At 40.9% G+C, this 19,015-nt stretch overlaps 1 protein-coding gene across 1 annotated transcript in view; it reads right to left on the reverse strand.

The window, feature by feature from the left end:
- Positions 1 to 19,015, reverse strand: part of KCNH8 (potassium voltage-gated channel subfamily H member 8) — a 163,554-nt gene that overhangs the window by 63,192 nt on the left and 81,347 nt on the right. The window contains exon 3 of the mRNA XM_048510477.1: positions 12,540 to 12,671. Within this exon, the coding sequence (XP_048366434.1) occupies positions 12,540 to 12,671 (132 nt within the window). The remainder of the gene's footprint in view (positions 1 to 12,539; positions 12,672 to 19,015) is intronic.

Raw genomic sequence — 19,015 nt, forward strand, 5'->3', positions numbered from 1 at the left:
TAGGGGGCAGCGCTAGTCCACTCCCACTTTTTCTCTTTCCCATGTGTTCAGTGAACACACTGGGCAGTCATCTGTTCTGGGCTTCTGACATATTCACAGAATGGAAGACATTTATTTAGTTACTTTATTTTCTATTTTATTTTCATACTGAAACTCAAAGTGAATCGCAAAATACAAGCAATGTATGTATACAGCATAAGAAATCCAATAATTCTATCAACTGTGTCTCCGTTTAATTATTATTATGGTTTATATTTTTGATGCCAATAAGGGTGTATGTATATATCCAATAAATGATGCAAAAGGATTAGGATTACAAAAGTTAGACAAATCATTCCACAAGAAAAAGCATCACATGAGCAGAAGATGGAGTTACAATAGTAGAAGACAGTGAAGTTAGACCAGTATAAAACATATGATAATCCTTAGAAAGACTACTGTCTTGTTCCTTTTACATTCCCTGTGCTCCTCTGCAGGGATGAGGGGACACAGCTCCTGTCCTCTGACCCTGAGGCATTGCCATGACCACAGGGGCGTGTCTCCTCGTCCCTGTAGAGCTGCGCAGGGAAGAGAAGGTAAGTTTAAAAACAAAGTGGAGGCACCTCCATGCGGGGACACCTCTGTGGGCTGTGGCAGCTTTGGAGCCTCCCACACGGAAGCGTGCGAACGGCCCCAGGACTGCACCAGTATCATTTATATCAGTGCTCAGCCGCTTCCCTGGCCCGTGCAGAATGGGCTTCTCTGCTGCAGTCTCAAGTGGTATAGAACATTCGATCACCACAACATTCTATCACCTCATTCAGTCTTCATTCTAACTGCATTCTAAATCAGATATTGTCTCAGTTTAATTGACAGAGAAATTAACTGCTGTACATGTACACTGACAGGTTTGTGGCAGTTTCACTCGTGTGAAGCTTATCTAGAGATAAAATGAGAAATTCTACGAGCAGCTTGAAATAATATGATCAATTTCCAACTCCTACTATCTGATTGTGAACATTGAATTCAATTGCATTTTCTTCTGATCACAAGCAATTTATTTACTGCTTAACATTTATTTTGTATAATCTCTATCCTATCCTATTCTATACTTCATAGTTAACACAGACCTGAAAATTCACACCTTAATCTCCACACATTTTTAGGCTTACTTTAATGAAGAGCTCCTGATGATGAATTAAATCTGAATGTAATAAACAAATGGCATTTGTGGGTCTATTTTCTCATTCCACCCTCATTAATTCTAGTACAATTTATCTACATCTGCCATCATGGCTTAGAGTATTTATAGTACTTAAGCAGGGAAACTCATACCAGTACATCAGGGCATAAGAAATTTGTACTTTGAATTACTGAGGATATTGGGGAAATTAGACTCACGGTTGCTGTTTTGAGTAACAGACATGAGCATATCGTGTCTAGTTTCAGCTTTAGTACCTGTTATGATTACTGAAAAAAGAAGTATTGAGCAGGATGATATGAAAGGGAAAAAAAGGAGACCTGCTAAGCATTTTTATTGTTAAAACTCAGCAGTCCTATAAAAGCTTGACTAGATAAGATGTGTGATTATGGGTGCCAAGTCTGCAAATGTATGGCATCCCTCCTCTGAAGCAGTAAGAATAAAGTGAAAGAAAAAAGAGAAGTGGAAGTAGGTCAGCCACAGGTTTCTAAAATTGCTATACAAAGAACCTGCTGCTCGGTTGCCAAGGAAGAAAGACGGTTTCCAGATAACAATAGAAAATGGATTTTTGAAAAGCAGAGAAAACACAACCTGTGGTATAATCAGCAAAAGCAAACTGACCAACACATCTGAACTTCACTTGAAATATTAATATATTAAGCCAAATTACCAGCCTAGTCTTTCTTCAGAATTATAAATCCTTCAAAGCATATCATGCCAGGACTGAAAACTGTTGATAATTTTTCAGTAGATTAAAACTGCTTTTTGCAGGTGATATTTTATTAAATCCGTGCTCAGCATTCTGAGAATAAAATTTACCTAGGAAAGCAGTTTTGTCAATTGCAGTGTCACCCTAAGCTGTTAGTATAAGGCAGTTAGTAAAAAGTTGAACCCTTCTAAATCTATTTAATTCAGTGGGTTTAGAAGGGTTTAACTCTGCTTAGGATGTCTGCTATTTTTCATTCTGTATTTGCCTGTACTGGGACATATATGTAGAATTGTTCCTGTTTGCATAATTATATTTCTTCCTTGTTCCTTTTGCTTTATTTCTCTCAGGGTCTCCTGGAACATTTTCTTTCTCTGCCCTTGTTTGTTTTGAGTTTGAAAAAAAACTTTCTTTACTGGTCTTTTTGGACACTTTTTCCTTGTTTTTTTCCTTCCCTTTTCTCTACTTCTACATGTCATCCTTTTAATCACAATTTTAAAAACCTATCACGGATCTCTTTATTTTAACAATTATTGTCCTACTTGTCTATTTTTGTCTTTCCTAAGCATGTTGTCTTCATGGAGCACTTTCAATCAAGTTTTTTATAAATTTCAAGCCACAGATATTGCTGCTACAATAATGATTGACTATGAAGATTCTTTGGTTTTATGTATTGTCGAAGGCTTTCACGGCCGGAATCACTAGTGTTGGGGATTGTGTAAGGAATGTTATAGTAGCCATTCTGACGTTATTGGGAGCATCTGTGGCTGGCATCTTCAGATGATCCTCTGAAGATGCCGTTTCAGATGCAGGCTTAAACGCCGAGAATACCGTTAAACACGGCCATACAGCCCGAAACCACACACAGCACCCAAAGCCACAGATGCAGGCGGTAAACGCCAGAGAGACTGCCAAGAACACGGCCATACAGCCCGGAAACCACACAGCACCCAAATTCTTTAGTTTTTATTCTTCATAGTTCTGTAACAGTCAACAAGATTCACACATTCTCTTTAGTTTTTACATAGTATATGAGTCAACGAGCTGTTCTACGGTTGATGAATGGGTCCCCCTTTCCCACTCCCCCCAAAAAACTATGTTGGTGTTCCTGGGACCTGTATGGACAATGTCATGTTCTATTGATAATAAGGAAGGGTGAATGGGAAACATATCATATGAGATAATGCATTAAAACACATTTCAGATGTAAATAAAGAATTAGTTCACCAATATCACCATTGCCATCCCAACTGATTCTTATTGGAAAGAGGATTCCAGGAGAAAAATGGATAATATAACGTATGAAAATATAATGGATAAGCAAGAAAATTAAAATCTTAACAGACAATAAACTATGAGGAAAAGAATATTTGATTACTATTGTATAATCAAATGATTTCAAAATTTAAAAGAACAACTAACAAAAGAAGGACATTTGAGAAAGAAAAGTAATTTTGAACCATTAATTACAGGAGATACAAAACATCTGTTAGGAAAATTTTACAAGCTGTTACTTCAATTTGATACTGAAACAAAGCAAGTTAAACACTGCATGATACAATGGGCACAACATTTTGGAGAGAATGTAAGCATAAATCATTGAGAAAATTTATGGACTGAAGAAATTAAGTTTATGGAATGACAAATGCTAAGAGAAAACTGGTATAAAATGTATTATAGGTAGTGTATTATACCAAAAGATATAGCAAAAGTTAACAAAGATTATATTGGTAAATGTTGAAAGTGCCAAAATACAGATGTGATATTTTATCATATGTGGTGGACATATAAGAAATCAAGAAAAGTTTGGATAGTGATTCACAGTGAGATACAGATATTCAAATTTAAATTAGTATTAGATCCAAAAAGCATGTTATTACATATATTGCCAAGCAATGTACCAAGAAGACCCAAAGAACTATTTAAATATATGACTGCTGCCAAAGTGGTATATGCTTCAAAGTGGAAAGCAGACAAAATTCCTGATTTGAATTAATGTGTATGTAAACTACCAGAATATACAACAATGGTGAAATTGACATCTTTAGTGTATAAGAACTCTAGGGAGGACAGAAGCAACTGGAAGGTTTTGGGGGTGGGGCCATGCACCCTGAGCTTATAAAAGCAAAGGCCCCAGAATGGAGCCTTCCAGTTGCTTCTGTCCTCCCTAGAGGGGAGGGCAGAAGGGACTGCTGACTTGGAGCTGGCAGCTGGGGGGGGGGAAGGCTTGGGCGGTCCTCTGGCTTCCTTTGCCCTGCCCATGTCGATGATGACATAGGCGGGGCTGACGGCGCCAGAAGACAACAAGGCAGCAGGACTTTTTTGTGACCCCCCCCCCCATGACCAGATCAGTGATGCCGGAGACAGAGGGTACCCCCTGTCCCTAGGCAAATATGCCACTGTCAAGGAATCTAAATGATTTCTTCCATTGAAGCCTTTCTTCCCATGGAAGGAATCTTTCACCAGAAACTTCACTTACTGAAAGGGAGTAGTTGGCTTCAACCCAATGTTTCTCAATAATGTAAATAATAAAGAATTTTGAATAAAGCATTTTTTTTCATTTTGTGGGCAGTTCCCAGCAATGTAAAAATACAAACAGCTTTCTGACCTATGCAACATCTTTCCCTAATATCACCTTGCCTTCCTTTATGCATCATGTTTATAATGATTTTATTTATTCAAGCTTATCATGGAATATCATTAAATTGACCATTATGTAGTTGTTCTGCTGATGTTTTCATTGTTTCATTCTCTTCAACACCACTCTTCAGAGAGTGGGGTTGGAGCAGCTTCAGGGCTTTCTGGAGGATGCATCGGTGCTCGATCCCTTCCAGTCCGGCTTCCGTGCTGGGCATGGGATGGAGACTGTCCTCGTCGCCATCACAGATATGCTCCGCATGCAATTTGACCGTGGCGGATCGGCGCTGTTGGTATTATTAGACCTTATCGCAGCCGATCATGACCTTTTGGTCCACTGCCTGGCCATTTCTGGGGTCTGGGGCACTGTCCTTCAGTGGATTGCCTCGTTCCTCCGGGATAGGGGTCAGCAGGTGTGGCGTGGGGACCAGGCTTCCCGAAGGTGCCTGCTGGATTGCGGTGTGCCCCAGGGGTCCTTGTTATCCCTGCTCTTATTTAACATCTACATGCAACCCCTTGCTCAGTTGGTGAGGAGATTTGGGCTGGTCTGTCATCAATATGCTGATGACACCCAGCTCATTCTGATGATGGGGGGGGGCCAACCTCGGAGACGGAGGTCCTTTGGCTAGGCCGCGGTGGGGGACATGGGGATTTTCAGCCGCCGGTATTGGAAGGGGTGTCTCTGACCCCTACTTCCATGACTCGCAGCCTGGGGGTCTGCCTGGACTCTTCCTTTTCTATGGAGAGCCAGGTGGCCCATGTTACCCAGGTTGCCTTTTACCATCTTCATCAGGTCCGGTGGCTGGCCCCTATCTCTCCCAGGTCGACCTGGCCACTGTGATCCATGCAACGGTCACCTCCAGGTTGGACTATTGTAACTCGCTGTATGTGGGCCTCCCCTTGCGGCTGATCCGGAAACTGAAACTGGTCCAGAATGCAGCGGCGCAGCCGCTGGTGGGTGGCTCATTTAGAGAGCATATCACCCCTGTGTTGTGCCGCCTACACTGGCTTCCAGTGGAATTCTGGGTCACCTTCAAGGTATTGGTGTTGACCTTTAAGGGCCTTTGCTGCTAGGGACCCTCATACCTTTGTGACCGTTTCACCCCATATGTCCCAGGCAGGCCTCTGCAATTGGCAGAGGCCAATTTACTGGTGGTCCCTGCCCCCTCCATGATGTGGCTGGCCTCTACCCGGGCCAGGGCTTTTAAGGCCCTGGCCCCTGCCTGGTAGAACACTCTTCCATCTGATGTGTGGGCCCTACGGGATCTCAGTGAATTCCGCAGGGCCTGTAAAATGGTATTGTTCCACCAGGCCTTTGGTGAGGCTGGCTGTGGATTACCCCCCAGGATGCCCTTGTGTCACGTGCTATTCCATCATTGGCACACCCGTTATAACATCTATTAGCACTACTGTCCCCTCCCGGCCTTGCAATAGAGCACCATACTTTTGCAATACTGTTGTACTGTACTATATTAATGCTGCTATTTTTACAGAATCTGTAACTTGTTTTAACTTAATTTAATCTATTTATTGTGTGCAATGTTGTTCCTGGCCTGTTGTGTGTAATGTTGTTTCTGGCCTGTTGTACAGAGCCCTTTGGGGGTGGGCGGTTTAAAATCTAATATATAAATAATAAATAAATAAATATTTTATTCTTGTACTGTCTTTATTTGTTGGAAACTGCCTTCAAAATTATTTGATCAAAAGGGAGAATATATATAGTCTAAATACATTTAAAATGGTTTGGAATTGAAGACAATAAATTGACCATTTAGTTCAAAGAACTTTATTAAATTATCAATAACAAGGTGCGGAAGCATGAAATTAACATCTAAGAGGCTAGCCTGCTATTGTCTAGCTTACATTGGAACAGCTTATCTGAGACTGCAACAGTTCAACATGCAGATGGGTAAATGTCCTCCTTGTGCCCAAAGGTCTTTTCATATGAAGCAGGATAGACTGAAACCTTTATCTGTCATCCGCCAAGTTGCCATAGGCAGAGAATGTCTGACAGCAAGAATAAGTAGATACCTATTTCACAGCTAAGGGATTCATACAGTTGTTAGTAACGGAAAATAAGAGTGTGAATCAGAAGTGATTCAAATGTAGCTGAAATTTCAAGTATTCCAATATATTTAATTTGTAGAATTGAGATTAGAGAACTGGATTTAAAGGTACCTTTCTGCTAATGGAAGAAACCCATCCATAACTGAAAGGGTCCCTGCCGTGAGAAGAGAGAAATCTTCAGATCCATTCTTATGTTTGGATTCTGCTCTTCGATTCCAAATGAAAAAGTCACACTTTAGTATTGTATCTCTGGTTTTACTGGGTACACCTAATTATAATATTCCCTGGAGGGAGGGAAGGCAGACTCATGCCTTGAATTTTAACCTAGTTAGATGTACAAGTGCATGCCCTCAAGGATCTATTCAAAATGCATCCCCAGAGTTACTGACAAGATTTCTGGTGACCGCAGAAGCACTAATGAAGAGAATGATGAATGCCTCAAATTCTACTAGCACCAGTCTGGGAAAACTTTCCAGCCATTAAAATCTTTATGTCAGTATTTGCAGGATATGATGTATGTTCTGAAAACAGTCATGGAGAAAATTTTAGCCTGGTGCTTATCTTGAGAATGTTAACAGAACTTAAATATGCAATAATCAATATCATGATTAATCTCACAGCATTAAAACAGAAGCATAAGACCAGTGTCTAACACCTCCAAAGCTCTGCTGCTCTTCCAACATGTTGAAAGTAACAACCATAATACAAACTCATTAGAACAGAAAAACAATCCATGGAGCATACAACAGGAAGTATGAAAAAATAAATATAAAAAAGGGGAAGGCAGAAACATGGATTTATCAAGTGTTCATGGAATTAATTTAATGCTTGTGATGACTCTTATAATCACTGTATTACAAATGATGTTTTGAATAAGCTTAGAAAAAAACTGCTGTTGAAATTATAGCTGACAGGTTGGGAACACGTTCAAGAATATTACACAAATGATTTCTGGCAGCTTTGATGATCTCAAGGAAGCAGCATCTTGACTTTAAGGTCTCCTATTAACCTGCTATCTGTAGTTGTCTATTTTTAAAAGATCATGAAGTCCTTGTACACAGAATACATTCAGCAACAATGAATACTTTGAGAACAATCTGTGTATTATATGCACAGTTCTGAATGGCACTTACATAGAGTAATGACAGCTTAGAAAGGTTATTCTCAGAACCTCTCCAAATTATAAATGATTTCAAATTTTACTCTGCAATGCTCTAAATACATAGGAAACCAAAACACTGTTTCACTTAAAAATCAACAATGGAATAATGTAAGTATCAGGGTTCAAAACTTCCAGACAGTCTTGCTAGACAGTTTATAATGAATCTCATTTTCTCAAAATGTAGAAATGTGTGACCTGCACTATTTGCCAGGAAGGAAGTATGAAGAGCAAGGAGCAGAAAATTGTGCTGGATATTTATAAAAATGTTTGATCCAGTAGCTATCCTTTTGCAAGCAGCAAAGTTGAATCGTACAAGATTCTCTGGAAGTCTATCAAAGAACCTATGGGAACAGGATGTTAAAATGTAATCAAGCCTTTGTTTCCTGCAGTTTAGGAACTGAACTGATGATAACCAGGGAATTGTGGAAAGAAGTCAAAGAACCCATCCCACATCAGCTTGAAGAACTTTATCACTGAAATCAATGATGTGGAAACAGTACCACAATCTAATCAATCTAATCAATCTCTTGATAAAGAAATGCATTTGTGTTAAGTGCTTCCAACTTATGGCAAAGTTACGAATTAATGACCTGCTCTGCTCTTAGTAAATTCATTTTAACTCAGTATACCACATTTAAATGCAACAACTTAACATTTCAGCTAAAATGAACCATCACATTTGAGAAATGAAACAGTTTTAGATTTTTGTTATCTTTAGGAACTAACCACTGAGTCTTTTTGAATCAAGATTTTTCTCTTGCATCTGTGTTCCCATGAACATCATGGTATGTTTCTTGAGACTAAGAAATCACAAATATGTATATTTCTTTCTAATAATTATTCAAATCCATTTGAGAAATGCCAAAGCCTCTGATCTTTTGCTGTTTGAGCCAGCCTAATTAAACTGGATATTTAGGACTCCATTAAAATAATTCCCCACCTTTAGTCAGGTTATCAACCACATGATATCAAATATCCTTTTGATTTTTTTTATTACAGGGCATAGATACAGTCCAATTCTTATAATTATTTAGAAAGCCTTTACAGATTAGTTAACACTAACTTTACTTAGATTCTAAGTAATTAGAATTAGATATTCTAATGTTCCAATTAGATATTCAGGACAAGCAGTAATTTTTCTTTCCTTTGCTTGGCATATTTTACATGCATACACACACGCAAACACACACACACACACACACACACACACACACACACACACACACACACACACACACACACACACACACACACACACACACACACACACACAGTAGTTAAGATCATGTTCCCAGTTAATAATCTGTTCTTAGATTTGTAGCTGGAGCACTTGCAAACTTAGCCTGACCTATACTTAGGCTTGCAACTACCAGGCTGGGGCTGCTATTGTCCTGGAATTACAATTTATTCCTATACTACAGAGATCAGTTCCCCTTTGTCAGATGGACTCTGGTACCATATTCCTGTCAAGCTCCCACATTTTTCCAAATTTTGCCCCTCCCTCAGACTCCTCTTCCAAATCTCTAGGAATTTTCCAGCCTTGAGTTGATAACCTTACCTCAGTGGCATAACTACCTAGGGAATGGGGGGGGGGGTAACCTTCTGTCCTCAGATGCCACTAATCTGGTCCTGATGCCTCGTCATCTTCGGGTGCCCTCTGCCCTGCCCATGTTATCATCAATGTGGGCGGGGCAAAGAAATCCTGAGGACACCCCCCCAAGCCTCACCCCCAGCTTTCAGCCGCTTCTGCTCTTCCCAGAGGGGAAGGCAGAAGGGATTGCTGGGAACCGGGGGACAAGGCTTGGAGGGCAGGGCTCAGGGGTGGGCCCCACTCCCCTGATCTACACCCCAGGTTTAGCAGGGGGCACCTGGAGAACAGCTGTCTTCAGGCACCATTTTCCCACCATACGTCTCTGCCTTACCTAGAGTTCTTACAACAACCAAATGCTGCTTTTCTTTTTATTAGAGACTTTAATGATCCCCTTCTTGGCTCTCAATATATTGCAATATCAACAATTTTTTTAAGAAAAAAACCCTCTGTAATAGTTACATCATGTGATACTTTCAGGTTACTTGGTGATCTTGAGCTGATTTTATATGTAACTTGGATGTATACTGATTATAATAATATTTTCAAAACAAGACATGAACTAAATTGCAGTCTATTGACCTTTTACAATACCTCTAGGATAAATACTAAGATGGTCTTACTAGAGGGTGCTGTGATCTAATAGTGATAATCTTTTATCTGCCAATTGTATTGTTCCTTCATGCTTTGTTTCGCGCGATGGACGCCCGGGAGTGGCTACGTAGCAGGGCGGCGGCACAGCCTTCTTCGCGAGACAGGCTGGTGCTCGCTATCGAAGCCTCACCTTGTCTCCTGGCTTCCAGCTTGTCTCAGAAGCCAGGGGACACACCCCGCGCGAGGCTCTGAAAATGATACAGCTCTGGAGCTCGCGAGGCCAGGGTGGCATGTCCTCCTGCCTCATGGCTAATAAGCTGGAAGCCAGGCAGGGCGTGAACGAGTAGCAGCTCCTGGGCAAACTGGTAGCCCTGGGTAAAAAACTCTTTTGAGGTTGGATGCCCGCCTACCCTATGGCGCGGCCACTCCATCATCTCCAGATGATACCATGAAATTTTGGTGCCGATACATCCAAAAATGTGCCCCCTGCAGGAACACCCTAGAAATTTTGCCCAAGAATCTTTATAGTTCTTGGGCATTGCTGAGTTTTCTGCATTGCCAGCTGTCAATTGGGGTGTGCAGGCTGTGGGGCGGGGGCACATTTCTGAAGGCACAGTCTCAAAACGTTCAGAGTCTCATCAGGAGACTGCTCCTCAATGATACCTCCCCCCAAGTTTGGTGCAGTTTGGTCTCTAGGGGGGCCAAAAAATTATGGACTCCTCAAAACTGTGTAGCCCCCATCTCCTATTAGCTCCCATTGGAAACAATGGGGATGGGGGTACCCCCTTGGGGAGTCCATAACTTCACTCCCCTGAACCAACCCTCACTCACAACTTGGGGGTAAAGTATAAGCGCAGACAGTCTCCTGATGTGATACGCTGAAATTCTTTTTGGTGCTGCTAGCCTAAAAACTGCTCTGCAGGCCAAAATGGAAAAATCCTCACTAAAAATACCTCAAAAACGAACCCAGCATTTTTTTGATGCCCCCCTGTGGGGGGGGGGGGGGGGAGAGATTATTTTTGGAAATGGACTACAATATCGATACTACTGCAATAACAGCAATATCGATATAACATCAATTTAATGGGCTTTAACAAAGTCAGCAATCTTGTAAGTGTTTACCTGTAAGAGTAAATTGATGGGCAGAGTTAAGACAACCAAGAAAAGCAGAGACCCGGGAAAGTTCAGCAGGCAAGCCATGCAGCAGGCAGTAGGGAGCCTCCTCACATTTGAATGAAGAAATGTGAGGAGACCCCACTACAACCCCACTGTTCAGCAAAGAGCCCTGAGATAAGTGACCAATGCATAATGGGCCTATATTGTATGTTTCATTTTTGGCACACAAGTATTGATCTGATCCACTATCCACATGTCTTCCTTCCTAATTTTTGCACACCTGTGAGCAGCATCATTAAGAAACATGGCAGACAAGAGAAGTGGCAACCACTGTGAGCAAGCACAGAGTCCTAGAAAGTAAGAAACTATTAATGTTAGTCCAGATGTTAAAAAAGGATAATATATGAGGGGATCAGGATGAGGAGCCTTGTGTCTATTTCTACATGTTTGTTCTTTCAACCTCTCCACAAATGAAGCAGCTATACCATAATTTACATCAAGGAAAGAAGCTACAAGTTCTTATTTAGGATCAGGAAGCTGTTTGACATATCCGGTGATTCAATGAAGAGCAGTTTAAATGTTAACAGTTTGCAAAGATGTAACCAATATTAGAACCTTTCCTATACATTGCTCAGCTGAATGTATGGTACTAAAATAGCTTCACCTTGGAAAAAGAAGTGTGTCTTTCCGCTGACTATTTGAAAGGCAAAATGGTTTTCTGTAAAAAGAACATTTCCAGTATTCTGAATTTTTGTCAAGTTACTCTAAATCTGGCAATGAGCAGTGTTGATGACAATATTTGATTTAAAAAATGAAGAGAAAGGAAAAATGTATGGATTTGCAAACTGTAGGGCTCTCCCCTTGCCTGGCTCAGTGCCACTGGGGGTGCTGTCCCTTTCTTTTCTGTGTGGTCTCTGGCCCACCCTAGCTCCTGTTGCTCTGGGAGCAGCTAGTCTGGATTGCTGCTTTTGTGTGCCCCAGGGCCAGATCCTGTGGGCTGCTCTGCCATGATGGCCAGTTGTAGACAGACCACATGACTTTTCCAGTAATAAACTAGAAATGAAATTTGATTTTCCAGCTCAGATATAGTATTTGTTGTCTTTGTTTCATTTTTATGTTGTAAACATTTTTGTTTAGTCTTTTCCATTGCTGGTATTTTTAGTGATTTTTAATATCATTTTTATACCATTTCTATATTATCTGTATGCAATTGTCAAAACAAGTTAAACACTGTTTAACTTAGCAGGATCAATTTGGTGTAAGGAAACAGAAAATGGTGTGAAAATACTCACTGGTTTGAAGCAACATAGATAATGGTTGAAATAGTGCATTTGTAAAATTCAGTAGCATCCAGAATCCAACTTGGCTATAACAACAGTACCAACAATATACATTCATGGTAATTGCAAATGTCGACACAACCCAGTCATTTCTATGATAATATATCTTTGGTACCCTGAGCTTATGTTACATTCCTTTTTATACGTACCTTCTTTTTTATCCTCCAGAGCAATCTTCACCTTTGTATCTGAGATATCCTTGAAAGAAGCCAGAAACAGAACTACATCACCCTTTTCATTCTTAATAGGGACAATGTCCAATAGGCACCAAAATGAAGACCCTGTATAGAAAGGAATATGATTCATTGAGACAGATGTCCTTCGGAACATTTTAAAAAATCCAAAATATTGAAGTCAGAACTGCCATAATTTCCAACCCGCCCCCCATTTAATCAATAGTTAGAAAATCACAGATGTTCAACTCTCAGTACATTTCTTTGCATCATAAGTCAACGCTTGGTAATGCTTATTTCTCTAGAAGCAAAAGCACCAATTTAAATGCAGTATGCATCTCTGGGGATCATTAATAGAGTGCAATGAACCTTCTTTCTTTTCTTGCATCCCATTTTCCTTTGAACTTTTAATGGAGGCCTGTGTTTCCATCTTAATGGAATGTCCCTCACTATGACATCTGAAGCTTCGGTTTATTCTGAAATGCCATTAGTTCAGATTATCAGGTCTTTTTCTTCTCTCCCCCACTCCCACACATCCCTATCTGCAGACCAGATATCTAATGTCTCAGTTCACTGTTCTGAAGATATTAAAACTAATCATATTCTTCCTTAAAATAGAAGCTAAAGCATTGCTCCTCAATTCTCAGCTGTTAAATTAGGCAATCTAAAATTCATTGAATTCTTGAATTCTGTGCAGGAAAGTATCTGATATCTATCGCTCATGAGAATTACTGTAATAAATGTCTTTCATACTATGTGTTAATTGCCCTGGAGCAGCATGGCAAGATTATTTAAACATTCTTCTCTAACATGCACACAATTCGATTTGTTTGTTTAAAATAACTGATCTTTTTTACAAAACCGTTATGATTTATTTAATATGCAAAGTGTGTTTTTATTACTGAATGTAAAGAATGTAAACAAAAAAGTTTAAATTCATGAGAATATTTTGGGGGAAACACCTATTGCATTGCGAAAAGAACATTCCACTTAAAAGAAAAGCAATTCAAAAATCTAATGAACATCTTTTTTTTGGAAACACTGCAGCCAAAGCTCATGAAGATTTTTGAGGGTAAGGATATGGCAGAGATCAATGAGGGTAAGGATATGGCAGAGATCAATGCTGAATTTCAATTACTGAGCAATATTAAATTATTGGTTTAAAATCAAGTAAAAACAAAATACACTAAGATACCGCTGGTTACTCAAAATTCCTCATAGTTCCTGCCTAGCCCAGTGGGGTGCTTCTTAATAAACTTTTTAAATGCTCTATGTGATAAATTCAGAAGATTTGTGCCTGAAACCACTATTTGGAAGCAAGGAAAGGCTGCACTGTAAGTGTCAGAGCTGTCAATTAGGGAACTCAAACTTGCTACAAGTCCTAGATTTAAAATTACAGAACAGCATGACATTATTTTTCATTTTTAGTGCTATGTCCCAAGGCTTGCTGCTCTTTCCAAAATAACCCATAAAATACATTAAAATGCTTGCAATGTATGGCACAGAACCTCAAGAATAATAAGCACTGCCATATAAAGACTTACATCCATTAGCATTATATACAAGAAGAGGCGAAGGAAAAAACCTAGCTACTCTCTCCTTTTCTTTTTACCCACCGCTGAGTCAGAGCAGTACTGGAAAGTCTCAGCACTACCTTGATTTTAACATTATATCTACAGCAAGAAACTTTTTATAAGCCAGATACATAGATACAGATACGTTGCTCTATACCAGTGGTTCTCAACCTGGGGGTTGGGACTCCTTTGGGGTCGAACAACCCTTTCACAGGGGTCGCCTAAGACTCTCTGCATCAGTGTTCTCCATCTGTAAAATGGATAAATGTTAGGGTTGGTTGGTCACCACAACATGAGGAACTGTTTTAAAGGGTCGTGGCATTAGGAAGGTTGAGAACCACTGATCTATACAGAAGATCCAAGTCCTTTGATTTCCTCACAAAATAACCTTTGCACTATAGTCCAAAGGTAGAAACCATTTTCCTTCCATAAACTTGTGTACTACTAAAAATACCTCTTTTTTGGTTTCACCTCATTGTACTAAAATATCTTGATAAAAGGAAGCATAGATTGTAACGCAGGGGTCTTCAAACTATGGCCCTCCAGATGTTCATAGACTACAATTCCCATGAGCCCTACCACTTGGCCATGCTGGCAGGGGCTGATGGGAATTGTAGTCCATGAACATCTGGAGGGCCATAGTTTGAAGACTCCTGCTGTAATGGTTCAGAAAAGTTTGGAATGGGTTTTGCACATTGCATTAATTTTTGGTTTTGCATAGATTGATGCCCTTCAACCTTTACCACTGGCACTCAAAACAGAGTCACTGGAGGATTTTCCTCCCTTCCAAGCCACAGATGCAAGCTACTAGGACCCTGTTTTACACATGCAGAAGACTGGTGGCAGATTGGACTTCATCCCATTTGAATGTTGGCCATGGAAGATCACATTTTCGAATACAAACGAACAGTAAATCAGCACAGAGGAGGAAGAGAGTATTTCTGCCATGTTAGTTTTCTCTTTGAATTGACTGTTTTATGCACAGGAAGCTGTCATGCAGCTCTTGCCATCTAAAGAAGCATGGCACCAGTAGTGGTCATAAGCATGGGGGATCTGCGGCTCTGACACTATACTAGATACTGCGGCTCTGACACCATACTAGATAGTCATGAAAATCCCATAGGATGTCCCTGGAGCCCACCAGTTGGGATGAAAGATTGTTACAACTAAGAGGCATTATATTCCTACTCACCCTGTTCCTCCACCTCATTTCTGGCCTCGCCTCCCAGCTGCAAGAGAGTCATGACCCACTTTTAGATCATCGCCTACAGTTTAAGAACCATTCGTTTAAGTGAGTGCTGACCTGGGTGGCCAGCCTGATTTCATCAGAGCTTTGAACCTAAACAGGGTCAACCCTGGTCAGTATTTGGATGGGAGACCATCAAGGAAAATCTGGGTTAATATGGAGAGGCAGGCAGTGGATGCTTCTGAATGTCTCTTGCCTTGGAAACCATACAGGGTTGCCATATGTTGTCTGCAACGGGATGGCAAAAAAAAAAAAAGCTTAGGAAAACAAGTTAGTTCTCTTGGCCCTGCTTCTTCCATTTATTAAATTCTGAAGCTGAACACAGCTTGCATTCCCCAAGATTAACCAGGTCACGGTGAAATAAACAGAGGTTGTATCATGGCCTATTATATTTTAATGCTTAGTCACTGGCATGTGATAATAGCTTTAAAACTACTGGTGCAAGAAGATTGCTTGTTTTCAGCAATATTCTTTACACATGACCTTCCTTGAATCAGTTTCCAGGAACCTGGTTTGAAGACAGCTTTAAACGCTAATATATCGTATGCCAAAGGGCATAATTCTGCTGAATTTTCATGAAAATCCCATAGGATGCTGTATTTTAAAAGATCCAACACAGGAGCACCACACTATGGGCATCACTGCCTTTCTATTTTAAATCTGGGGGTGGGGAGGAGAGGCAGGGACTGCAGAATTTCTTCTGTCAAGTATGTATTGATTCATTATTATATAATTTTAAAAAAAATCTACATCCTTGTCTTTTCCCCAGGTAGCTCAGGATTCAAGGCAGGCAACAACAATATAAAAACATTACAAAACAAATTAATAAAATAAATGTTAAAACTATACACTGAAAATAAAACTAAAAACAGTTTATGCCCCTAGGCTCAGGCTGTAGTAAAAGTTCTCTGGAACAGCTCTGTTTACATTCTCACCAGAAATCCAGGAGGGTAAAGCAAATTCTCTACCCTTTCCTTAGGGACCCAATGGAAGGACGAGTATGGAAACACAAAATACTGATCTTAAAATTAACCAATGTGAAGTTTGTGATAAACAAGAGTCAGAAAGTCCTTGGTCTTATGCATTCCACTCTTGCATTCCTCCTCTCCCATTCAAAGCCCACTCTGAGGACTTTCTCATTTCAACTGAAATAAACTGCAGTTTGTTGTGATTCTAGAAGGGTATATCCATGTTAGTCTATTAGCAAAATTAAAGTCATCCAGTAGCACCTTGGACAATATGTATTCAACCAAACCTATCAGTTAGAGCTCATTGTGGCTGTTTCTACTCAGGAATTTTTCTGAAGGTGGAATACAGCATGCTCCTGCTTTATTTAGGAGTGGTCTTTCTGGGCATGGCTCATGGGCTCTTTTAATCTAGAGCCAGGGACGTAGGTATAGATTTTTTATGGGGGGGTTGGGGGTGGGCCACCCCCACCCACCCCTAGGGCATGGCCACGCCTCCCCAAGCCCCACCCATGGCCTAGTGCTTATAAAAGCAGCTCTCTGAGGTCGGGGATAGCTGACTCCCCTCCCCTGCCCCTCCCCTCTGGGCAGAGGCATAGAGGGAAAATGGAGCTTGGTGCAAAATCTGAGTTTTGCGCCCCCCCCCCCCCGGGCAGCTGCTGGGATGCTGGAATCCACCCCCAAACAGCATCACTTTCAATGGTGTTTAAACTAGAGAGCCCAAATTCTCCTTTTAAATCCACCTTAAAGGGAGAATCTGGGGTCCCTAGTTAAACAACATTGAAAGTGATGCTGTTTTGGGGTGGATTATCACCTACCGTGAAACAGCATCACTTTCAATGTGGCGTAGTGGTTAAGAGCAGGTGCATTCTAATCTGGAGGAACCGGGTTTGATTCCCTGCTCTGCTGCTTGAGCTGTGGAGGCTTATCTGGGGGATTCAGATTAACCTGTGCACTCCCACACACGCCAGCTGGGTGACCTTGGGCTCGTCACAGCTTTTCAGAGCTCTCTCAGCCCCACCCACCTAACAGGGTGTTTGTTGTGAGGGAGCAAGGGTAAAAGAAGGCGATTATAAGCCCTTTTGAGTCTCCTACAGGAGAGAAAGGGAGGATATCAATCCAAACTCTTCTTCTTTATTGTTGTACACCGCCCAGAGCCCCTTGGGGATAGGGCGGTATAAAAATATAATAAATAAATAGATAGATAGATAGATAGATAGATAGATAGATAGATAGATAGATAGATAGATAGATAGATAGATAGATAGATAGATAGATAGATAGATAGATAGATAGATAGATAGATAGATAGATAGATAGATAGATAGATAGATAGATAGATAGATAGATAGATAGATAGATAGATAGATAGATTGATTCTTCTTCTAAACTGAGGACCTCATATTCTCCCTTTAAATCCATGCCTAAGGGGGTGGATTTAAAAGGAGAATCTGGGGAAATTTGGGGGGTGCCTGCTGTCAGGAATGCAATGGTTAAGCTAGAAGTACCAAACTTTCATGGTATCTTTAGGAGCCTCTCCTAATGATACCACCCAGGTTTGGTGAAGTTTGGTTCAGGGGGTCCAAAGTTATGGACCCTCAAAGGACCCCATCTCCTATTGGCTCTCATTGGAAACAATGGGGGATGGGGCACCCCCTTTGGGAGTCCATAGCTTTGGTATCAATAAGAGACTCTCCTGATAGTACATCCCAGGTTTGGTGAAGTTTGGTTTAGGATATCCAAAGTTATGGACCCTCAAAGGTGTAGCCCCCATCTTCTATTAGCTACCATTGGAAACAATGGAGGATGGGGGCACCCCCTTTGGGAGTCCATAACTTTGGACCCCCTGAACCAAACCTCACCAAACCTGGGTAGTATCATTAGGAGTGTCTTTCAAACAATCCCTGAAAGTTTGGTGCTGCTAGCCCAAACAATGCACCCCCTGAAGGCCAATAACCAAAAAAGCACTAAAATGTTTTAAAGACCCACAAATGGCGGGGCAGAGCTTCGGACATGAATTGGGGGGTTCAAACCCTAGAACCCCCCCTTACCTACGTCTATGTCTGGAGCAAAGGAAAACCTTTGACAAAGGGGAATGACACTAGAGTTGTGGTCAGATGCTTTTAGCGAAAGCTCTGCCTACAGGCAAAGTGGAAGGGAATCTAAGCTCTGTTTTTCAGCCCCTTTCAGTAGGGTTTTTCTTTAGCTCTGCTGCCTCTCAGAGGGTGAGGAGGATTGCTGGGCAGCAAAAAGGAACAACGAGATTCTCCTTGGGCTGGTATTTCTGTGCTAATGCGACCAAGGGGGAGGCGAGTGGGACTTCAGTGTGTGGAAGGTATCCCTGCCTTGCTTCTTACATGTTTACTCTGCTTCTGCTTTAGGGACACAATTCTGGAAAAGTGTTGCACAGTGGTTGAAGTATGAAACAGGGATCTAGGAAACCCAGGCTTGTGTCTCCCCTCTGCTGTGGAGGTTTGCTAAGGACCTTGGGCGAATCACATGTTGTCAGAATAACCTGCCTCACAGAATTGTTGTAAAGATAAAATGGAGGAGAGGAGAATAATCTAAGCCAGTATAAATTAAGTAGAATACAAATTAATTTTAAAAATGTGTCACACTTTCACATGACAATGTTGCATTTGACAGAATACTGTCTGGCAACTGGCA

This window comes from Sphaerodactylus townsendi, linkage group LG11, assembly GCF_021028975.2.
Source record: "Sphaerodactylus townsendi isolate TG3544 linkage group LG11, MPM_Stown_v2.3, whole genome shotgun sequence".
NCBI lineage: Eukaryota > Metazoa > Chordata > Lepidosauria > Squamata > Sphaerodactylidae > Sphaerodactylus > Sphaerodactylus townsendi.